Source organism: Ammospiza nelsoni, chromosome 15, assembly GCF_027579445.1.
Source record: "Ammospiza nelsoni isolate bAmmNel1 chromosome 15, bAmmNel1.pri, whole genome shotgun sequence".
Classification (NCBI taxonomy): domain Eukaryota; kingdom Metazoa; phylum Chordata; class Aves; order Passeriformes; family Passerellidae; genus Ammospiza; species Ammospiza nelsoni.
This window is the reverse complement of record NC_080647.1, coordinates 7,595,031-7,616,619: the sequence shown is the minus strand read 5'-3', so window position 1 is coordinate 7,616,619 and position 21,589 is coordinate 7,595,031. Positions and strand designations below refer to the sequence as shown.

The following is a 21,589-nucleotide window of genomic DNA, read 5'->3' as shown; positions in this document are numbered from 1 at the left end:
TCTCCTTTACCCTTTCTGTTCCTTCTTTTTCGGTTGGTATGTTTAAAAAAATACCTCTTTTTTTCCTCTTTCCTCTCTCTTCTTTAGCTCATCTTGTTTGTCTTTCTCTCCACCCTTTTCTTGGTGCTGGCAGAGCAACATGCTCTCACAAATACCCAGCCCAGAGTTCTGCCCAGGGCTATCAGCCTCTTTGGAAGGGGTGCTTTGCTAGTGTAAGAATTCCACTAGAACCAGCTTCTTGCTGTTCCCTTATATAGAAATGTTTTTAATTCTATAAATACTGTATGCATTTTACTAAAAAAAAATTAGGGAAAAAAAAGGTTGGACTAGCTATGTAAAGACACTGTGCTGTTGGGGCTGGAGTTTTGTTTGCCCACTGGCAGGGCCTCTCACTTCCTTCACCCTTTCCACTGCTGTGAGCAAACTATTTTTGGTATTCCAAGAGCACAAGCTTTGCTGAAATTCTGGTTTCCTGCTTTAGAGCAGGGAAGAGTTATTTAAAATTACAAAATATATTTGCAAACAGGGAGAAGAATAGATGAGAACAATAATTTGAGAACAATGTTCTGTGATATTAAACTACTGAATTGGATACAATTACCTGTAAATACATACATGTGTGTCTCCATGTGTGTATTTAGAGATGTGTGGATTATTTTAGAGATGGAAGTGTAAATAGAGTATATTTGTAATAAAGAGGTCAGAAACAAAACAGTAATTTCATCTCAATTATGTTGCAATCTTGGAAGAACAGAACTATCCTACAGAAGATCATCTTCTTTAAGCCAAATAATGCATTGAAATAAAAAGTTAACTGGCTCAAGGATCTTTTGTGTTGAAGGTGGAAATACTGACCTTGAACTTGTGAACAGTCCATTCAATTTATCATAATCCTTAGGAACACAGTGACTCACCATTCACAGACTGGTACAATACATGTGCACTATCAGCTTAGTACCCTCATAAAGACAACTCACTGATTTTTTTTTCCGTGTTATGGAAAATTAAAGATTGGGTCAGCACAAAATTCCTGTGCCACAGATTCATCTAGTACCATGGGCACCGTGTCTCCTGGTCCTGTTAACAAGTAGCTCTGCCTACCATTGCAGGGCAGTTCCTCCCATCTCAGCTGAGTACTTTGGCAAAATTTTAACCCTTCAGGCTGAAACTTCTGCATGGAACAGGCCAATCATGCAAGGACAAAGCCCATCCACCACAGCACCTCATCTCTGTCTGGAGCCAGTGGCAGGGAAGTGGGTGAGAATGAAGTGAGCAGGGACAGTGCCTGCACTCCCCTGACAGGATTTGCAGCTCACCTGATTCCTCAGTCAAAGGTGCCAGTTTTATAAACAGTATTTCCCAGTGTTAAGTTTTTTTTTTCCTTCCAAGAAATTGTCCAGTCACTTTTGGCCTGTAGCAAATAGTTCACCAGCTTAACTATACCCTGTGTGAAGAAGTGCCTTCTTTTGTTTGTTTTTAACTTGGCATCTGCTTGTTTGATTTAATGATCTTCAGTCTTTACACTGAAGGAGATGGTGAACCAGCATCCTTCACCCACCTCTTCCATCCTAGGCATTTACCTCAGCCTGATTATTTTCCTTAAAAGTACAGGAAGTGTCAATTAAAAAATAGTTCAGGCATTTCTAAGAGGAAGATTGCAAGAAGATGTATCATTTTGCCCTGCTAGGAAATATCATTTTGTTCCCTTTGCTTCTGAGGGAGGATGTGGAGCATCATCCCTGTGTCAAGCATGTGCCATTGTTGTCTCCGGGGGAAAATGCATGGTTTTGCTATGTTACATGAAAGTCTCAATTTTTAAACACTTAGTTGTCAGTGGCAGACTTTGGCAGCTGAATTATTTAAATAATCCATTTGAGCTGGAGGAGCTCCATGCACCTGGTGTCCTACAGAACAACTGAGCTGCCTCCTCTGGAGGAACTGAGAGCTGCAGAGGCTACAAGGAAGGTGGGAAACTGAGAATACTGGAGAATGAAACAAGATGTGTCCTGGGCATGGGAATGAAGGTGGTGAGCAGAAGTGAATATACCATGGTCAGGGTTCTAGTCCAGCTGCAAAGCTCTAAAATTTTAAATTATTTATTGGATACAGAGATGTCAAAGTTGTACTATGGGATTGCAAGGTCTACATTTGTCCCCCATGAATTTAGTGAGTATCAGCAGCTTCTAGTGCTGGAAATTCTGAAGGTCTAAATAAGTTGCCTTGAAGACAAAGTGATTTCCCTAATGCCTGTGAATCAGAGACTGATTTATGTCAAAGGATTGAAAAATTATGTTCTTACAAAAACATTTTAATTCTTCCTTTGACATCCCTGATGTTCTCATTAATAAAATAAATATGTGGTTCTTTTTCCCCCAATTCCAATCAACTTTTAACTCCCACAACATCTTTGGCAAGGTGTTTCAGACTTAAAATCATGAAAGGCATTTGAAGCTACTTGTTTGGGATGCTGAATTCCACTTTTATGGGGCAACCCTTTAGCTGGGCTGGTTGTTTTAATAGAAGGGTGCCAGGCAGGAGAATTGTGGGTGCCTCTAAATGCATTGCATGGGATTGTCACCACAAGCCCAGGTCAGTGCAGCACCAGCCAGATGAGCTTGGCAAAGGCACTGAAGGGTTTGCAAAACCCAGATCCATCCTGATACATAGAAATTGGGCATCATATTTTTAGAGAGATGTATGAGTTTGCATCAGCTCTGCTAGAATCAGATCAGATACCTGTTCCCTCCCTCCCCCCAGCATACCACTGTGAGGAGTCTTTGGAGTCTGTAAAATACAGTATTTTTCTGCTTAGCACTCTAATTAATATAATTTTATTCATTTATGTTTGAAAGTTTAAGAGACATTACCACATTTTGTGGTAGGTCTAAAGCAACTAACATGGTGCAGGCACTCTCCAAAAGTTCTGTGGTTTTGATAGCTCCCTGCAGTCTTCTGATGTAAAAATAATTATATTTTCACACCAGCAACACAAAAATAGTAGTTAAAAAACATGAAACAGTTGAAGGTCTGACTTGGGTCACATCGCTACTGTGAGGCCCTGGGAGCTGTCCTAAGTGAATTATAGACACATTTTAAGTCTTGGAAAACAGCAGCACCAGGTATTTAAAGGGCAGGCTGGGAGGGAGCAGGGAAGGTCTTTCATAGAGCAATATCAGCAACTGACCACCTGTCTTTCTTAATGCACAAACTAGAATTTGCTAATTACAGAGGGGAATACAATATTACAGCCCTTTTCTTAGATGTTATGGTGCCAGTCTACCTCACTTCACAGCCTGGCTCAATGATTCAGTCATTGCATGAGCAGCTGATTACTTAAGATTCCCTGGCAGGTTTTCCTCCCTGGCTTTGCTCACCATGTCATTCCTGGGCTTTCTGTCCTGCCTTTCACAGGATGTTTTTCTTTTGTATTTTTGTCACTTTGCAGTTCCTTTGGTCAACCTGCCATGCACAGGAGACAGCTACAGATATAATTGCTGGGGAGAGTACCTTATCACATGCTTCACAGTTGTCCTGCAAGTGCAGAAGTAGAACTCTCTTAAATATATCTGCTACAGTCCCTTTCATATTATAGTAAGCTGCATGCAAGTCAGAAATATGTAAAAGGCCAAAAGTCTCAGTATATGGCCCCAAAATAGGAAGAATGGATTGGCAATTAATATTCTCTGGAATAAAGTAAACAAAGAGAAAATATGTATAACATCAAGACAAGGCTGATATAAACAGTTAGCAGGAATCTGGAGAGAAAAGGTAATATATGGATAGAAAGAGAAAAGCAAAGCCTCAGAACCAGAAGAGGAGCAGCAGGTCTGCAATGCAGCAGCAGCATGAAATAAAAATCATCCTATTTCATTTGTCAGGATTTTTTCAGGGCTTATGTTCTAAAGATTATTAAAAGGTAGCAGGAGAAGTGATTTAAGTATATTTGAGTAGAATGAATCAGGCAGGATTCAGAAGTACCATGAGTGAATAGTCATTCATTTATTTGCTGAACCACTGTACATAATTAAGAAAGATTTTTGTCAGTAGAAATCCCCATTTCTTTCCAGAGGTTTATTAATGGAAAACATTATTGAATTTAAGTATATGGTATCAACTTTCAGCAAATACTTACCTTAAACATTCCACGCATTAAAATGAACTCCGGGTAGGCTCATAAGTATCTTAGATGTATAACTATCACACAGAAGCCTTTTTAAGTCATGCTATTTTTTAAAAAAGGTGCAGAAGAAAGTAAATATTTTAGTAACAGTAATGGCTTAACAAACTGGCAAGTTGGAAAAAAATATTTCACCATGATCCACAAGCCCGTGTTTAACAAACATTACTGTTTGTTTTTTGGTTCAAACCACAGTGAGTTAAGGATGGAAAGACTGCCTAACTTTGAAATTCTTGTCTTCAGCCTGTTTTAACACAACCTTACCTTAAACAGAGGTGTTTTGTGTTCCTTGCCCAGTGCAACATTCCTCTGAGTCCTAAGGGAGGGAGACTGCCTGCTGTCACATCCTTTCTGAAGGGACCCACCCTCTCAGCAGGACAGCTCTACTACAGCCCGCAATCCAACACCTCCAGCTTACCTTACTTTTTCTTGGCTTTTAGACCTAGAAACCTATGAATTTGAGGGAAGCCCTCACATACCCATGAGGATATTATCACATGCATCTATGTGATTTCTATACTCTTGCTCAGAGGGCTGCTGGGGAAGACCAGTGCCATAAAAGGTGTCAGTTTGAGCTTTGCTTCAGTATCTGGCAAAACTTACATGTGTAGGAACGTGAATCACACACACTAATGTGTGACTCATGCATGAATGGGAAAAAAGTCACTTCAAAAGCACTGTTATTTTCTCCTCTCCAGGCCCTGGTAGAATGTTGGGGCAGCCCACCTCACCAGGAAAGCAGGTGGTGGTGAGGGACAGGAAAGCAGGTGAAGGACAGAGGTATGTGCTGGGACAGCCCTGCAGCAGCCAGTGCAGGGTGGGGAAAGCTGGCCAAGGAAGGGGGAACCCCCCTGGTGAGCCAAGAAAGAGCCAACCACCCTGAACTGGGAGCTGAACCTCCACAGACCAACTGGACCTGCCCTCACCACCTCTGCCACAGCTGCCAGGAGCATCCCTGAGACAAGACATCACTTTTGTCAAAAAAGCAAGTAAACCCCATTAAATATTCCCTTGGTTATTTGTACCCTGTGTCTCTGGGGTGCAGGAGCCAGCGTTACAGGGGTGATGGGGTGTTGGGGACAGTGGGGCCAAGGAGCAGTGCTGTGACTGTGCAGGAGGGACCCCAGGGCAGCACCCGAGGGGTCGGCACTGCCGCTGGTGAGGCTGCACCTTCAGTGCTGTGTCCAGTTCTGGGCCCCTTAGCTCAGGAAGGACATTGAGGTGCTGGACCGGGTCCAGAGAAGGACAACAGAAGTGGGTGAAACCCCTGGAACAGCACAGGTCCGATGGGAGCTCTCGAGGGAGCTGGGGGTGTTTGGACGCATAGGGAGGACCTGACTGCTCTGCACAACGCCCCGACATGGGCTTTAGCCAGGCAGGGGTCGGGCTCATCTCCCGGAGAACCACGACAGGACAAGGGGATCAGATCTTAGCTGTGCCAGGGGAGGCTTAGGTTGGACATTAGAGAGAATTTCTTCACAGAAAGGGTGATTAGACATTGGAACAGGCAGCCCGGGGAGGTGGTGGAGTCACCGTTCCTGGAGGTGTTTAAGGAAAGGCTGAACATGGCACTCGGTGCCATGGTCTGGCTGACAAAGTGGTGCTGGGCCCTCGGTTGGACTCGATGACCTCAGAGGTCTTTTCCAATCTATTTGTCGGTCACTCTGTGACAGCGCGGGCGGCCGCACTCCCCAGCCCGGGGCGCGCTGACGCCGAGGGGTCCCCGCGCCCTCCCTCCGTCCGCCGTGCCCCGGTGCCGGCCCGCCCGGGGAGGCGGGAGCCGTGACGCCAGGGCCGTGCGGCGGCTCCGCCCCGCGAGGCCGGAGCCGAGACGGAAGCAGCCGCCGCACAGCAGCCGCCGCCTGCAGCCGGAGCCCGACATGGCGCTCTGAGCCAGCCCCGGCCGCGCCGAGAGCCGCCACCCCGGGGGGCCCCGAGCAGCCGCCCCCGCGCCGGGTCCGGGGAGCGGGGCATGGGCAGGGCCGCTGCGGGGAGCCCGGCGGGCAGGGGACAGCGGCGCTAGCGACCCCCGCCCGCCCTTCGCGCAGCGCAGCCCCGCGGCCGCGAGGTGAGGAGCCGGCGGCGGGCGGGGGCCGGCGGGCAGGGCGGGGAGGGAAGGAGGGAGCGCGGCCCGCGCTGAAGCCGCCGCCTCCCCGCCGCTTTGTCCTTCCAGGCCCCGCCGCCGCCGCCCAGGAGAAAGAGGCCGAGATCGGGGAGCAGCGGGCGGCGCCCGCCCGGCCGCCGCAGCCCGCCATGGCCCACTCGCCCGTGGCGGTGCAAGTGCCCGGCATGCAGGTGAGCTCCGCACCGGGCCCAAAATGGAGGCGTCGGGCCCGGCCCCGGCTCCGGAAGCGGCGCTTGCGGCCCGCACCGGGCGGAGCCGCCGCCGGGGCGCGGGGGGCCGCGGGTGGGCGAAGCCGAGCGGGGCCGCGGGGAGGCCGCGTTGGCCTGGGGGGAGGCCGGGCCGGCCGCCGAGCCGGGGAGCGAGGGAGGCAGGGAGGGAACCTGCTCCGAGCTAACGGGAGGCTGCGGGGGCCGCGTACCTGCGCCCCGGCGGAGGAGAAGGGATTGCTCTCCCTCCCTGCCTCCCTTTGTTCAGGGGTGGCCGCGCCGCATCCAGGAGCACGTAAGAGCCTCTAAAACTGATTAAAGGCGAAGTGAAGTTAATCGCAGGGTGTGTGGGTGCGCTGTAAATGACATACTAGGCGCTCTGGCAGGCCGACCTGCTGCAGGACTTCCCCAGCAGCCTGGCGCTGGGCCTGTAGTGCAGCTTCCCGGAGGACCCTGGCGTTCATGGAAAGGTGGTATCTGTCAGGTCTGGTGGGGACAGAGCTCCGGGGAACACAGTCTGTCAGAAACCTGCACCTCTCCTCTCCTGGGAATGAGGCCTAGTGTCGTTTCTGTATGTTTGTGTTACCTGCTTAGAAAACCAACAAATTGGTATGTTACTGACTTTCATCAGAACGGTAGAATACCTATGACTCTTTTACTCCATTGGATAATCTGATACAAATTTAGCCAGAGATCTTTATCAATGTAAAGATCAGCTCATTTCAGTGCTGATTTTTGCTTGTCAGACCCTGGCTGCCCAGTCAGTGTTTTGAGCATTCTCTTAACTTCTGGGGTAGTCGTACCTGTACAACATCAGAGGTTTTTTTCACTTCAAATAATACAGAAACATTTATGATACATCTCTGTGTATGTGAGAGATACAGTAGAGTTCAGAAGGCTTCAGAACAAAAAATTAATATATCTCTTGGTCAGGTAACTTTATGACTAAAAAGTGTAGAGTTGATGTATGGTGTTTGTATATTTATGCCAGTTACTATGGTTTACCAGTGCTATGGTTTAGTTTACCTTTCTCCTTTCTAATAGTTTCTAGGCTTTCTGAAATCTGTTAAATTATGGTTATTCACTTTCTGTTTCTATAAGAGGACACAAGCCACATCTTCTCAGCCTACTTGTTCCATTGTGTCAGAATAACTGTTGCATTAGAACATCCTGAAGAAATTTTGTGATAAAAGATTTAAAGGCTTTAGTATGAGCTTCTTTAATTACAGCCTCTGGGCTTTCTATTTGGGAAACTTCCGTTTCAACATTCTAGTTTGTCAATTTCCTATTTTTATATCTGCTTAATGTATTGCTGTCCTATTTTCCAACTGTAACTGCCAACACAAAAGGACCTTGAATTTATTTAAGGTTCTGTTTTTTCATTGTTATACCAATAAACTTTGTCCTAATAGCATCCTTATCCCCACTAGTATTGTTATTAGTGTTACCCACAGCCCTTAACATATATCAGTATGTTAAAAACATTTTTTAGACTATGAGATAAATCCAGATGCATAGAATTAAACCACATTTTTTTCCTTGGTGTTTTTTTTAATGAAGATTATTACACAAGTCCTGAAACCCTCAGAATACAAAAAAATAGACTGGTGTGATGTTAGTCTGCTCATCCTTCTTCTAGAAGAGTCATAATACAGAGTGTTTTAATTTAAAAAAATAAACTAAAACCAACACAACAACTGCATGGCAGCCTGAGGTAGAAGAGTTGTTTCCTTTGCGGTTTTTTAACCTATCTGGACTGTTCATGCAGGATCATCTGAGTGATGGTAAAATTGTGCCTGCTTCTGCTCAGTGTTAAAGTAAATGTGTGGTGATTGATTGAAGAAGGAATAAACAGGTTCCTCTGTGATGCAAGATATAATAGTTATGTTTAAACTATCACCGTGGGAAAGTGTAATGTCAAACCTCTTGTTTTGTAATCTGTTGAGGAAAGGTTTTATTGAATATAACAGTTGGAAACTGAATTTGTCAGAGAATGTCACAAGCTTGAAGTTTTCAGCTTTATTGTCATCTTATGCTTTTCCTTACATTTAATGATACAAAAACTATCAAGAAAAATTCAGAAATAAACATGTTATGTAATTCACATACTCCAAAAACAAGGCTGAGGACAGTTTATCACCAAAGTATATCAGAAGCTTTTTTGACTCTCTAAAGATTTTTTCATCTTATGAAGAGTCACGTCCCCTTTAAAAACACCTCAAACATGGAAAATTACAGAAAATCTCACGGAGTTATTTTGGTGGACTTGGAGTCTGACTTTAGTCCCCTGGCAGCAATGGCAGACCCAGAGGTGGTATTATCTGCTGCCCTTATGAGTAGTTACAGAGCCATTTGTTTATGTAGTGGTTGCATTCTGTTTAACCTGTCTTGTGTCCCTTACAAACCCAAATTTTATACCTAACAATTCTTGCCTCTGCAAACAACTTCCTAAACACATCCAGTTTCCTTGCTCCTTTGGAAAGGCTCACTTGATGCAGTTGTACAGAGTTAACTCAGCCAGCTGCCAAACTTCTGAGCCCATTCAGTAAAACTCAAGTACTCAGTGTGTGTATAACATGAGTGGTCTGAAGCTGAACATGATACCCAAATTATGGCATTTACACAGAATCCAAGATGAGATGGAAAATGGAAAGGATGGTGAGCACAGTTAAGGTGTCCTGGTTACAGGAAGCACAGTTTGCAGTGAGCTTGATTGTCAGGTTTGAGGTTTTATTCAGTAATGTCACAGTAACTTTGTTCCTTGGGATAAAAATATTCAAACTAGTTCTTAGTCAGGAATGCTTTGAGATCTCAAAGTGAGAAACCTGTTCACCAGCACTGTCTTCAAGGAATCCAGTTGAACTCCTACAGAACATTTGTGGATACAGCTTGAAGGAGACATTTTGCCTGTCTTTGCCAGCCCAGGTGCTGAAAGCAGCTGGAGTGAAGAAGGTGTTGGATCCTTTATTATTAGTCCTAAGTGCTCTGGTATTGCCCAGCAGACAGAGTACACAGTTAGAGTTGTTTGTTTCCAGTGATGGGAACATTTCAAGGGTGTCATTTGAGATTGATGTGTTTCTGATGAACTTATGTTCTTGGCAGCATCTCACACAATGCTCCAAAACCCTTCACAAATAAAAGAGGTTGGAATCTGTTCACTTGCAAGTGACTAACAATTAACCTTTCTAAGGTGAACAGGGAGGCTACTTTTCAATATGTCAGCATTTAAATTTTCTAAAGTAGTCTGTAAATTTGCTGGAGCATCACTCCAGTAATAAATGCTTTTTTTAGCTGGTGGAGTTTTAATGTATAAACTTACCATTTTCCTATTCTAATTTATCTGTGAAATAGTAGTTTATTAAGTGATGGAAATATTGATTATTCTCATTTATATTTTTTGTTAGTATCTATGTCTTTGGAACCTGGTTTGGGGCTTTATGTCCCATTATCTCTGCTATCCTATTCATCTAAACATTTTCTGTTTCCTTTCTCCTGGCTTTGATATCTCCTGATGCTGTATGACAGTAGTTTTGAGCACAGCCAGAAAGGTTGTTTAGAGGTGCTCTCCATCTGGTTTTGTTGGCATTCAGGCTGTCTTGCAATAAAGAACCTAACTTCCTCTAAAAGTGTAGCAGCCAGGAGCATGTGACCTGTCAGGCAGTGTACTCTGATTCACAACTGAAGGATTGCTTGATTAAGTGAAATCTGGGATGTCAAGGTGAGCTTTGCTCTCTGTGCTGCCAGTTAACAGAGCTGCTCACTGAAGGGCTGAGAGCAGCTGGAGAGCCCCTCCCTGCAGGCTGCTCAGGGCAGATCACCAAATGCCTGCTTGGGTGAGTAGAGAAAGATGAGAGGTAGTGTTTAATTTTGTAAGTGGTCTTTTTCGTAGCCCTAGAAAAAAACCCACATTTTCTCTTAACTTAGTGCACATCTAGAAATGTGTAGTACCTAAAGCTAGTCTGGAAGTGTGTTAGATTTCTAGTAAACCTTATGCACTGAAGGTGAAAGGATATGGCTTCTCAAGAGTAACCAGTCTGTTATTGTAAAATACTTCAATGTTTAGAAAGTGCATGTTGGAGAAACTTAAACCTTCAAAGAAAGATGCATTCAAAGTTCTTTTAATTTATTCCTCCTAGGAACTGAGCTGTATCCAGATGCTTCTACAGCAAATTTGAAAAGGCTTTTAACTTTTACTATTTAGAAACGTGTCTTAAGGGAAACTGGAAAGTCTAGCACTTGTTGGACACCAGGAGACTTCCACAGTGCCTAGAAAACTGATGTCTTATGATTAAGTTGATGTGGACTGTGTTGTTTTTTCCAGTTTCAGTTCCTTGATTGCTGCTTTGAGCTGTGGTGCAGGTAGGCTGCAGGAAGACAGTACTTTAAGCCTTATGGAGAACAAGCCTCTTTTCTGCTTGAAGCACAAAATATTTGTGGAATTCAGCACTGTAGTTGTTCCTTTCCTGGTTCTGCAGGGCCTACAAGCTCTATTGTATCTAAGAGCAGATTCATGAATCAGCTCAGGCTGTATTAGCTGAACTTGTTTCTTCCCTCTTATGCCTTGTGGTAATGTCCTAACATCTGGTGGCAAGAAAAGTATGGCTCAGTTATCCTTGTAATGTCTTACTGGTGTCAAAGGAGGAGAGTAGACAGAGCTCTGAACAGTATTCAGTGCATGGGAGCTGTGCAGCTATAATCACCTGGAATTCAGCAGATGCTTTTGTCAAGGTTAAAAGAAAAAGTCCAGTCCTGTAGTAGTATTTGCTGTGCATATTTTACAGTTTTATAGACACATTGAGTGCTTTGACTTGGAATTCAGAGGCAAACCAGCAGAAGCTGCTGAGAGCACATAAACCAGCTCATCTTAATCTCTGTACTGTTCTGCACCATCATACTCTGTCAGTTTTGGGCAGAGAATAATATTCCCCCAAAGGTAAAAACATTGCATCTGAAAATAAAGTTCTAACTTTTAAAAGAATATAATTGCTATTTTATTCTGTTTTAACATTGAATATATTTACACTGGCTGTTTTTGAACTCCAGTGTCTCAGCTTTACAAGTCCTTATGAAAGCTTTGTCTTACTTTTCTCCTTTTTCTCCAGAAGTAGAATGTATAGCAAGCAATAGTTCAGTAATATATTACAATTTTTTATTTAGGTACATATTTTGAGGAGAGGAATGTTTCTTTCTATATAGAAATTCAGTGGTAGACCAGGAGGTGTCTATATGTGAATGTACCTCTGCTGCAGCATTTGTCCTATGATACCTGTGAAATGTGCTGGTGAAGATGGACAAGAGTAGTAGCCTCAGCTTTCAGTCATCTATAAAAGTGAAAGGCTGAATTTTAAAACCAGTAGTAAAAGTAGTACTTGTTTTCTCTTTAGTGACTTCTTCAGATTTAGGAGTCGTGAAATTTGGAAAATTATAAGACGTTGTTGTGCCTTTCATTTATTCTTAGGGACTGAATTTAATAATTGACAATAGCATTCAGAAATGGGTTTTGGGAAGATGATATTGGAGATGAATGGTACAAAGTTGGTTTTGAAATGTTTATGTGATAAATATTTTTTGTCATGCTGTACTGTCTGCTTGTATGGTGTCTTCAAAGAAATAGTTGGTGAGGTATCTATTGCATCAGGAGTCAGTGTTCCAAATCCTGCTATTTCTTTCTTACAATAATTGGAAAGAAAATTCCTTCCTAATACTGCCTCACCAGCATTTATTTAAAGAACTGTCATTTGTTCTTTAAATTTAAACTTCTTGCAGCTCTTCTGGAACATGTTTGTTCTGCTGATTAGGTGAGGATCACTGAGCACACTCCTTAAATCTCCTGGGAAGGGTGCCCACCTGGTGATACTCACTGAAATCTCCTTTGCCACAGGATTGCAAGTCAAAGAGATTTGGCAAAAAGAACTGAATCAGAGAAATTAATACAGGTACTGACAAGGTAGCAGTATCTTGCTGGTCTCATTCTTCATCATACTTTGTGCATGTGTTTTTGCAGAGATGGGCTATATTGATTAGGTCCATAGCTCAGGAGAGAGCATGGCTCTGACTTAGTTCCTTCTTCATAAGGAAAACTTTAAAGAATTGCAAAAATTTGCAGGTTTTGGAAGTGTCTATCCAAGTTTGTGTTGCCGAAATCTGGCTTTGAATGGTCTTGATTGAGGCAGCATATCTGAAAAAGCTTTTTGACAAGGTCTGTCATGGTTCTGCATAAATTCTCTGTGCATCAGTGAAGGAAAAAAAGGAATGAGAAATGTGCAGAAATCTGCAGGTTTCACACTTGAGCCTTGGAAGGGAGAGTCTGAGAGCCCAGAGTGGCTTCACTGTTTACATGAACCAGAATTCAAGAACCATGTGTTCAGTCCTGGAGAATGGAGGGTTTTTTCCTGTTTCCTCCTGCTCCCCAGTCCTTTGCAGGCTTTCCTCTCAACTGGGTAGTGTTATATGTTTTGAATATCTGAATAATGTTGACTGGGGGAGGATCAGAGGATGCCTATGCTTTGCTAGACGTCGAGTTGTGTATCAGTGGCAGCTTCTGTGTTGGGAGCTGAATGCAGAATAATAAAAACAGTGTACAGCTTGAAGCGACCATGAGTGTTGTAGCATGCCTAAATGTAAAACACCGAGTAAAAAGATTGAATTTCTACTGATGTAGATCAGCTAAAACATAGAGAATTATGAGGGGAGCAAAATGTTCTTGCTGTTGATCTGTCACCTAGGAAGGTGTCATCTGGCAGCTGGTCATAGCAAGAACATTTTCACATTCCTGCACAGCTTTATTCTAGCCTAGTTGGCAAGAAGAATCTGATTCTTTTTTTTTTCTCCAGGGTGTTTCTTTTCCTCCCCTCCCCCTTCCCCTTGCCTTTTATGTAATGAGATGCTTTGCCATGCTATGAATGAGCTGCAAAGTAATTGAAAAAGGAGTTTCATGAAACGGGCAGGTTGGTTCTGGCAGCAGAGGTTTCTTTCTTTGCAGCTCATTTTGGAGTTGTATTTCTGGTTTTTCTTTGTGTGCTTTTTGTAGCTTCAGGTCCAGTATCATTGATATGATCAAGGGCCAATGTTCAAGAAGAAAGTACAGCTTTCAAGCTTGTGGTCCTGTAGCCTTAGGGGAGAGGACAGAAGCTGTAGGATTCTGGTAGAATGCTGTTTGCCTTCCTTTCTCCAAATGGTCCCCCCCAAATTAGAGGAAGGGTGATACCCTGTAAGTATGGGGTCCCACTTAGGGTGCATTGCAGGCAGTCACTGTGCCTGGAGCCTTATCTGTGGTAACTAAACTTGTGGCCTGCTCTTCAACCCACCCACACTGTGGTTTGGAGCCATCCTTTTTCAACTAGCATGTTTGTGCCTCACTTTAATTTTGTTTGGCCTGAAAATAAGTAATGACTTCTTCAGTGGAGAGATTTAGCAAAAGTACTAATGTGTGTCATACTTGAGGTCTTTCTACTACTTTTTAGTTTATGAACTGGCAAGTTAAAAACCTGGATTTTGTTGTTATTTGTGTTCTGTCTGGCTTATAGTATAATTCTAATCTTATTTACAGGAGGAAGGTCTGTGTATCAAGTCCTGATTTACACAGGAAACACTAAAATGGCTTCTAGAGTGAGAAGGCCTGTCAGATTGATGTAACAGTTGCCACTTGGCTGTATTTAAATGTTAGGAAAATGGTTGAAATGCTGTAGTGATATAGGTTATTGCTGGCAGAGTTCTGACACGGTTATTCCTTTAAATGGGTGTGGCAAAAAAAAATTGTTTGTGTACTGATAAGCAGGCTGGTGCTGAAAGGAAAGGCACACTGCTAAAAGTAGGCTGCAGCCCATAAATGGCTAGTTTTCCATATTCCTGTTAGATGTGGCCTTTGAAGTCTCTCTGCAGAGTACATTTTTCAAAGCAGTTCTTAAAATGGAGAGGTTACAAGTGTTCTTAAGCAAGGAGAAATTGCAGTAGTCCTTTATGTTCTGACTTCTGATTCAGGTTAGTTCATTGAGGTGGGCAAGTTACTCATTCAGCAGTCACTTTTCCTGCACTGTTCAACAAAGAAGATGAAACTTGTTGTGAAAGATCAGTTTGTGGAACTCTTAATAAATGCAGAACAGTTAGTTGATACACTGGGACATCAGAACCTGTTGATGTCTTGAACTGATTTCTGTCTCCATTTCAGGATGTCCATGCTTCTAGCTAGAAAACATTCAGCCACTCACATCTTTTTCAAATTGTAGTAAAGACTCAATCATGTAATTTTTGTGTCCCCCCCACCTTAATTTCTCTGATTTTTTTAATAGGCTGTGCTCCTCAGAGATGTGAACAAATTGGAGGTTATGCAGCTGTATGCAGTGGTTTGAGGACATTTAAAAAATATACTAGGTAGTTAAAAGATACTGATACATAGAATAGAAGCCAAGTGGGACTCCATTTGAACTGTAGGATATCAGTTATAGAGAAACTCACTTTCAAATTTCTCTTTGTTTCCTTTCCTCCATGCAGAGTGCTCTTTATAAATAATTGGTGTAATTTTTTTAAATTGCCTTGTGTCAAAGAGCTAATCTTTGCAACATATGGTATTAGTCTTTTTTTGTGCTTATTTATGCTTTTTCCTAACTGCTTTATGGTGTGTGAAAGAAAAGCTAAGAATAGAGGAAGTGAGTTCAGTGGTTTCCATTTCCAGCATAACGTACAATTGACAGCTCGCATCTGCCACGGCTCAGAGGTGCTTTGAATATGAAGGTAATTCTTTCCTTCAAAATCTGACAATAGGGGGATTTGAATGCTGATTTTAGAGATTTGATAGTCATGGAAATTCTCAAGCAGCTCACCTTATGGCTAACTTGATGAAAATAAGGCCACAAATGTTTTTGCTTGCTGTTTTTGCTTTTATATGAAGTTCCCTAGGTTCTCACTAAAAATGGCAATGAGTTCTTGGCCTTGTCAGATAAGAGAGATGTTTCATAAAGGGTGTAACTCAGGTCAGGTCCCATTTAAGGACAGCAAAACCCAGATCTAGTTTTTATTACTCACTGAGTAGAAAAACTTGTAGATAATGTAAAATTTTGATAAAATCAAATTGTTTTGTTGTTAAAGTAATATTCTCTGCATATGTATCATACAGTTCCACTAAATATAATCAAATTCTGATATCTTAGTCTTGAACAGGACTACAGGGCAACATTAGAGTTTATTTACATGCCAAAATAGCTGAGTTTATTTACATGCCAAAAAGTGTGTATAGGTTCAAGATGAAGAAAAATAGATATCTACAGGTTCTACCCTTGTCTTGAATGTCAGCAGGTTCATTTTTTCTTATTCTTTTTAAGTAATAATGGATCTGCACCTGTGCCTTCATTAACTTCAAACTATTTAAATTTTTATGTATACACACACACATGCCTATGGCACAGTTTCTGTAACTTCCTTATGCAAGTTAAATATGAAAAAATATATAATTTATTTGAATAAATATTGTTACATATTTTAATATGCATGGGGTATAATTAGTGTGTGTGTGTATATATATATATAAAATATCTGAAATTCCATGCAGATAGTGTATGGCAAGAGATAAAGATGATTAATAATGTTGATTAAGACATTACTCTTAAGAAGTACTGTCGCCTATCAGGTTTGTCAATCTTACTCCCTCTTAATTTTATTTTTGGGGGGTCTGAACAGAATAAAAATTTAAGGGTTACTTTATTATCTGAGAGCAGGTAAATGCCTGCAAGTGGAATTGCTTGAAATTACAGTCTTTTAAACACAGGTAATTCTAATGCCTTCCAAAGATACCAGGACCTGTTAGGCTGCCATAGTAGTGGGTGCTTAAAAACATGAGTAAATACTCTATGGGCTTCTCTTACCAACCTTATATAAAATCCTCTGAACTAATTATTATATCTTTATTCAATGCATATTTGGGTAATGTAGGTGTAAGTGTAGGTGAGCTGCTCTGTAGCAGTGCTGCAATTCTAAGGGAACTTCTGTTCCAGATAAAGCCTGGGAGACACTTGGAAGTCCTCATAGTATAACAGCATTTCTTGTTCAGGTTTTAGAAATACTGTTAAGACAAGAGGATATATGTTCTCACACTGACAGACTGCTTAGAAGAAATCTCACAGGACTGTTGAAATTGTTGCTTTAGGAGTCCTAGAGGATGTTGGATGCTTGATTTTGTTAGAATCAAGGTGTTAGTTCAGTCTCTGTCTGAGATTCTTTGAAGTTTTGTTTTTTTCATTCATTCAGTACCTTTGAATGAAATTCATCAATGAGCATTTTCAGAAGACCTGTTTCTGTAAAAGAGCTGTCCTGAACTGACAGATCTGGACACAGCCTGACATACTGTTTCTTCTAATTTGGTCTATGTCATTAGATTTCTCTATAATCTTGGAAGTTTCATATTCAGTATGTTTTAACCTTGTTTTAAAGGAAAAATTCAGAATTTGAAGAACAGGTACATGACAGGGTCAGAGGTGAAAAGGTGAGTCAGCAAGTCAGTCTTGTAGCAGAACACAGCCAGGACATTGCTTCAGAAACATGTGTTTATTGGAATCAAAGGAAAGAGGTTATATAAGCCAGATTGGCAGAATGCTTGACACAACAACTGGCAAAAATTATGTTTAAAAAAAAGTATGCTGGCAAAAATGATGCTATAGTGTTTTTTATTTGGGGCTTTTGAGCAGGTGGTCAGAGTGGATGACATCCTGAGGTCCTTTTGGAGCCAGATTGTGTGACTTTGTGTGCACATACAGATGTGTATAAACACACACAGTGATGGTGCAAGGTTGAATAAGAGAGGAGGAGAGATTTCCTGAAGGCCCCAGGCTGTGTGCTGAGCTGGGCTGCTGGAATGGTGCTCTTGGAAGGGGTGCAGAGAGGGCTTGTGGTGTCACGCTCGTGCTGCTGCTTTAGTCACTGCAGCGGGCACGGGGATGTGCCTGTGCTTGTCAGACTTGCTGCTGCTTTTGTCTGGGCTTAGGGAGGGAAAGAGCAAGGCATTCCCCACCTGATTTGTCCACTTATAGGTATTCTCTTTGGAGAGGTGATGATGGAATCCATGTAGTGTTTATTGTGTTGTTACCATCTGCTGCCCAGCAGACATGGCTTCCCATGGAAACCAGTATATATTTTAAAAAAATACTGGTTATTCATGCAGGCATGTTTCAAAGCTTTTTGCCATTTCAGTGATAAATCTGTGAAAAAACAAAGAGTAACAATGGGTGATTTTGCTCAGTAGCGTAAATAGTGTTAAAAATCGTAATTTCTACCATATTAGTTTAGCTGGCAGCTGTGTTGCAGAAATTTACTGCTATTTATTGTATGTATACACCCATATACACTTCTATTTATATAAAATATATCTCCATCCTTTTCTATACATTTGTTTATGTAGCAGTCTTTTAAAGTTTTGTTTTGTTTTCATTAGTTACAGGAAAACATTCCTGTAGAACAGTAGGCTTAAAGTCAAGGAAATTAAGAATGGTAAAAGCAAATCTGTTTCAAAATGCAGTCTTTGTTCTCAGGCCATGTTTTAAGTTATGTAGTGTTACAAGTTTGAAGTCTTTCCAAAGGACATTATCTCAATATTAGCTGTAGCTGGTCGGAAATATTTGTCCTTATCCTGGAGTGTCCTACAGTCCCTTGTCAGCCTCGGTGAGTAACAGAAGCTGTAAAGCTGACTTTGCTTGCTGTGAGAGGATTTTCTGAGAATAGAAAGATGTGACTGTTTCCTCAAGTAGTCCTGCACGGTTTGTTCTCCTCTGATGCCCCTCTGTTCCACCTCCTCCTCCCAGGGATTTGTACATGGAGTTCTGCAGCACTGGGAAGTCCAGCCATGACTGATCTCCCTGTACTCCAGCACTCACACATAATGGCAGCAGGAGTTGTTGGAAGATAAAATAGCCTTTAAAGCTCTGATTCACCTGAAGTAGCTTGGGGGAGGGAATTTGTAGGCCTGGTTTGTTCTGTTGATGGTGGTTAAGTAGGTGTATAGGATGGAGTGATGTCTTTTCTACTGAGGAGCCCAGAGGAGTTTTCTGCTTAACATTTCTCCCCCAGCAAAATCCAAGTGTTGCCCTTTGAGGTGGTCAGACATTTATGAAGGGCTGGATTAGCTGAGCATGTCTGTTATTAAATTGCTTTTCTTTTATCTGACTGGAAGTGCTTAGCAGGTTTAATTTCAAATTAGTATGAATGACTCCTGAAATCCCAGATTCCAAGTATGTCTTAAATTGAAGCTAGGTCTTGTGAAGATGAGTATTTAAGCATCAATAAAAAGTTTTTCCAGTCATCTCTCTTGTTTCTTGGAAGTGTGTGTCTTTGTTTATTGTAAATTGAGAGCTATCAGTTGATTATTCCATATTGTAACTAATGCAGTTGAGAAATTATTCCTGTCTAGAGGACAGTTTGGCATCTTACCTGGCAGTAGGGAAAGGCTGGGTGGCAGTCACTGCTGCTTTTGCATGCCTGTCCCTACAATCATTTTTTAGAGCACGCCTGAAAATAGATTTTAAATTCAGATATTTTTAAAATTTTTTTTTTTTACTCTTAGCGATGAAATGATGGCAGGACTGGTGCAGCAGTGCGCAGCAACGTGTCTGTCTTCTGACAGTCTCAAGATTTACTTCTCTTCTGTCACCATTTTAACTAAAAGCTTTATGAGCACCTGAAGCCTTCAGTCATTTTCTTTCCCAGTATAACAGAATTAGTTCCTCCAGGTTTCAGACCAAATAGGTTCTTCTTTTTTTTTTTCTTTTCATTTGCTTTGATTGTGTATTTGTTCATCTTTTAGGTCTTTCACTGTCTCTATCAACAGAAGAAAATACAATTTTTTTTGTTTAACTATTTCTAAGAATTGTTTTTAATGGAGTAGAGTAGCAATGAGTTCATTATAGACAAAAGAGAAATTCCTCATTCCACAGTTGTAATGTGCTGCTCAGGAGCAGCAGTGTGTCTTGTCTGTTTGCAAAATCTTACCTCCCCAGATCAGTATGAATCTGCTGTACTAATTTATCTTCCTTCCTCTTGTGATAATAGAAATAACAGCCTGGTATATATGAGCAGTGAACTGATTCAGCTGAAAATAAACCTGGAAAATCATATGGTTAACTCTTAGCTAAATCTGTTTCCAGATTCATTTCACCATATTGTGGAATCTATTCTGGTTCTGGTCAAAGGGAAGAAGCAGCAGTAAGGGCCCAGATGTAAGAAAATGGGACTGTCCCTTTTGGACTAGCTTAAAGTACTAATGCATTTTTTTTCCAGTAAAATTTTTCTCAGGAATTTGCAAGAACACCAATGTAATTTTCTGGAGTTTCATGTTGATACTTGAGTATTTGGTTTAGGTTAAATATCTGCTTTTGCCAAACCTGCCACTTCTTCGGTGGTTCTGACTTTTGGAATGTGAGAGAGGTGCAGCAGAGCAAAGCATTTCTTTCATATTTTCAGAACTTCTTACTGAGTTAGAGGGCTTTTTTCAGGCAGGGATGTTTCTTTATTCAACACTGATTTGTGCAGTCAGTTGCCCAGTTCTGATAGCAGTAAGGTGTTTAATTCTGTTGCTCTGCAAAGCATGGGCTGTTCTGTTCTTTTGGTGTGTCTGACCTCTTCAAAACATTTCTCTGTAAACTTTTGTACTCTGATCACAAGTTCTGTGTTGTTAAACTGTGGAATGTGTCATCCATGTCCTTCAAAAGCCAGTGCTCTGATGTTGGGATATGCAAAGTTCTCTAAGCTACATAGCATGCTTTATCTTGAAGGGAAAATGAGAATTTGCTTCCTTTTTGTTGCCCTCCCAACTACTTGGCTACTAAGAAATTTACTTACTTGTCTACTAAAAAATCTACTTGACTACTAAGAAATGTAAAATATTTTTATAAGAACCAGTCTGGTGATTTTAAGAGTAGTTGGTCAGCAGAGATTCCAAACCAGCAGTGTCCTCAGCAGTGCTCTGCTCCCCTCTCTAAGGCACGTGTGGTGAGATACCTGACAGTTCTGAGCAGTGCCACAGGTCCAGCACTCCGTGACAGCTTCTCATTCCTTGCTGAGCTCCTCTGTCCCTTTGGCTCATCTTTCTGTCAGCCCTTTTAACTGCCCCAAAGACACCTGGTCTCACCTGATCTCAGGCTCTGGCAGTTGTGCCATCCTCTCCTGGGCACCCCTCGCTGTGTTCCATGACAGGGAGCTGTGCCTGCCCCAGGCTCGTGGCCAGGTGGGAAGCCCATGATGGTGGTGGTGGTCCTGTGCCAGTAATTGCATTTCCCAGCCTTCTGAATTCCTGCACAGACAGGATTAATGTTAAGAACAGCTCTGTTCTTTAAAGGGTGGTTATGTGAGGAAGTGAAATGACGTTTGTACCTGACTCCCTCCCTGGTAAGGCTCACTTACCTTTGACAGAATTGCATAATGTATGTTCTGTAACTAATAGCTGAATTGGGAGTTAGTGTGTAGGAAATAAATTAACCTGATGCAACCCTTCTGGTGGTGATGAATCTGGATGATGTGCTTCTTGGGGAGTAATGAGGCCTAATAACTTGGAAGTAAATTAGGCAATTCATGTGTCTTTTTTCCCTTTTTTTTCCTATTTCTAGAACCACAGAGCAGACCCAGAAGAACTCTTCACAAAATTGGAACGCATTGGGAAGGGCTCCTTTGGTGAGGTCTTCAAAGGAATTGATAACCGGACACAGCAAGTGGTTGCCATAAAAATCATAGACCTTGAGGAAGCAGAAGATGAAATAGAAGATATACAGCAAGAGATAACTGTTTTAAGTCAGTGTGATAGTCCTTATGTAACAAAATACTATGGATCATATTTAAAGGTAATGTATAATATTGCGCAGAAAATGCTGCTACGAAAATCATGTAAAATTAAGGAAGATTTATTATGCCAACTTGGCATTTTTAGTAGGTTTTTATTTTTCTTTGAACAGAGTTTTTCACTTCATTTTTCTCTTTTTGCTGTTTGCTCTTCAGGCCTGGGATTTGCACAAAATGGCTAAAGAATGAACAGAGTTGATAAAGGATTCTTTTTGCCATTGCTTTTGGGCCTTGGTTTTCTCTCATCCCTCCACAATCCCCTAGCACAGT

At 41.8% G+C, this 21,589-nt stretch overlaps 1 protein-coding gene across 2 annotated transcripts in view; it reads left to right on the top strand.

Moving 5' to 3' along the window:
* Positions 1-6,014: 6,014 nt before the first annotated feature.
* Positions 6,015-21,589, top strand: part of STK26 (serine/threonine kinase 26) — a 29,562-nt gene continuing 13,987 nt past the window's right edge. The window contains exons 1-3 of one of the 2 annotated variants that reach the window (XM_059482621.1): positions 6,015-6,245; positions 6,351-6,472; positions 21,091-21,321. In XM_059482621.1, the coding sequence (XP_059338604.1) occupies positions 6,431-6,472; positions 21,091-21,321 (273 nt within the window). In that variant the 5' untranslated portion in view covers positions 6,015-6,245; positions 6,351-6,430. Of the gene's footprint in view, positions 6,246-6,350; positions 6,473-6,723; positions 6,804-21,090; positions 21,322-21,589 lie in introns of those variants that run through there. The other variant, XM_059482622.1, reaches the window with a different exon arrangement.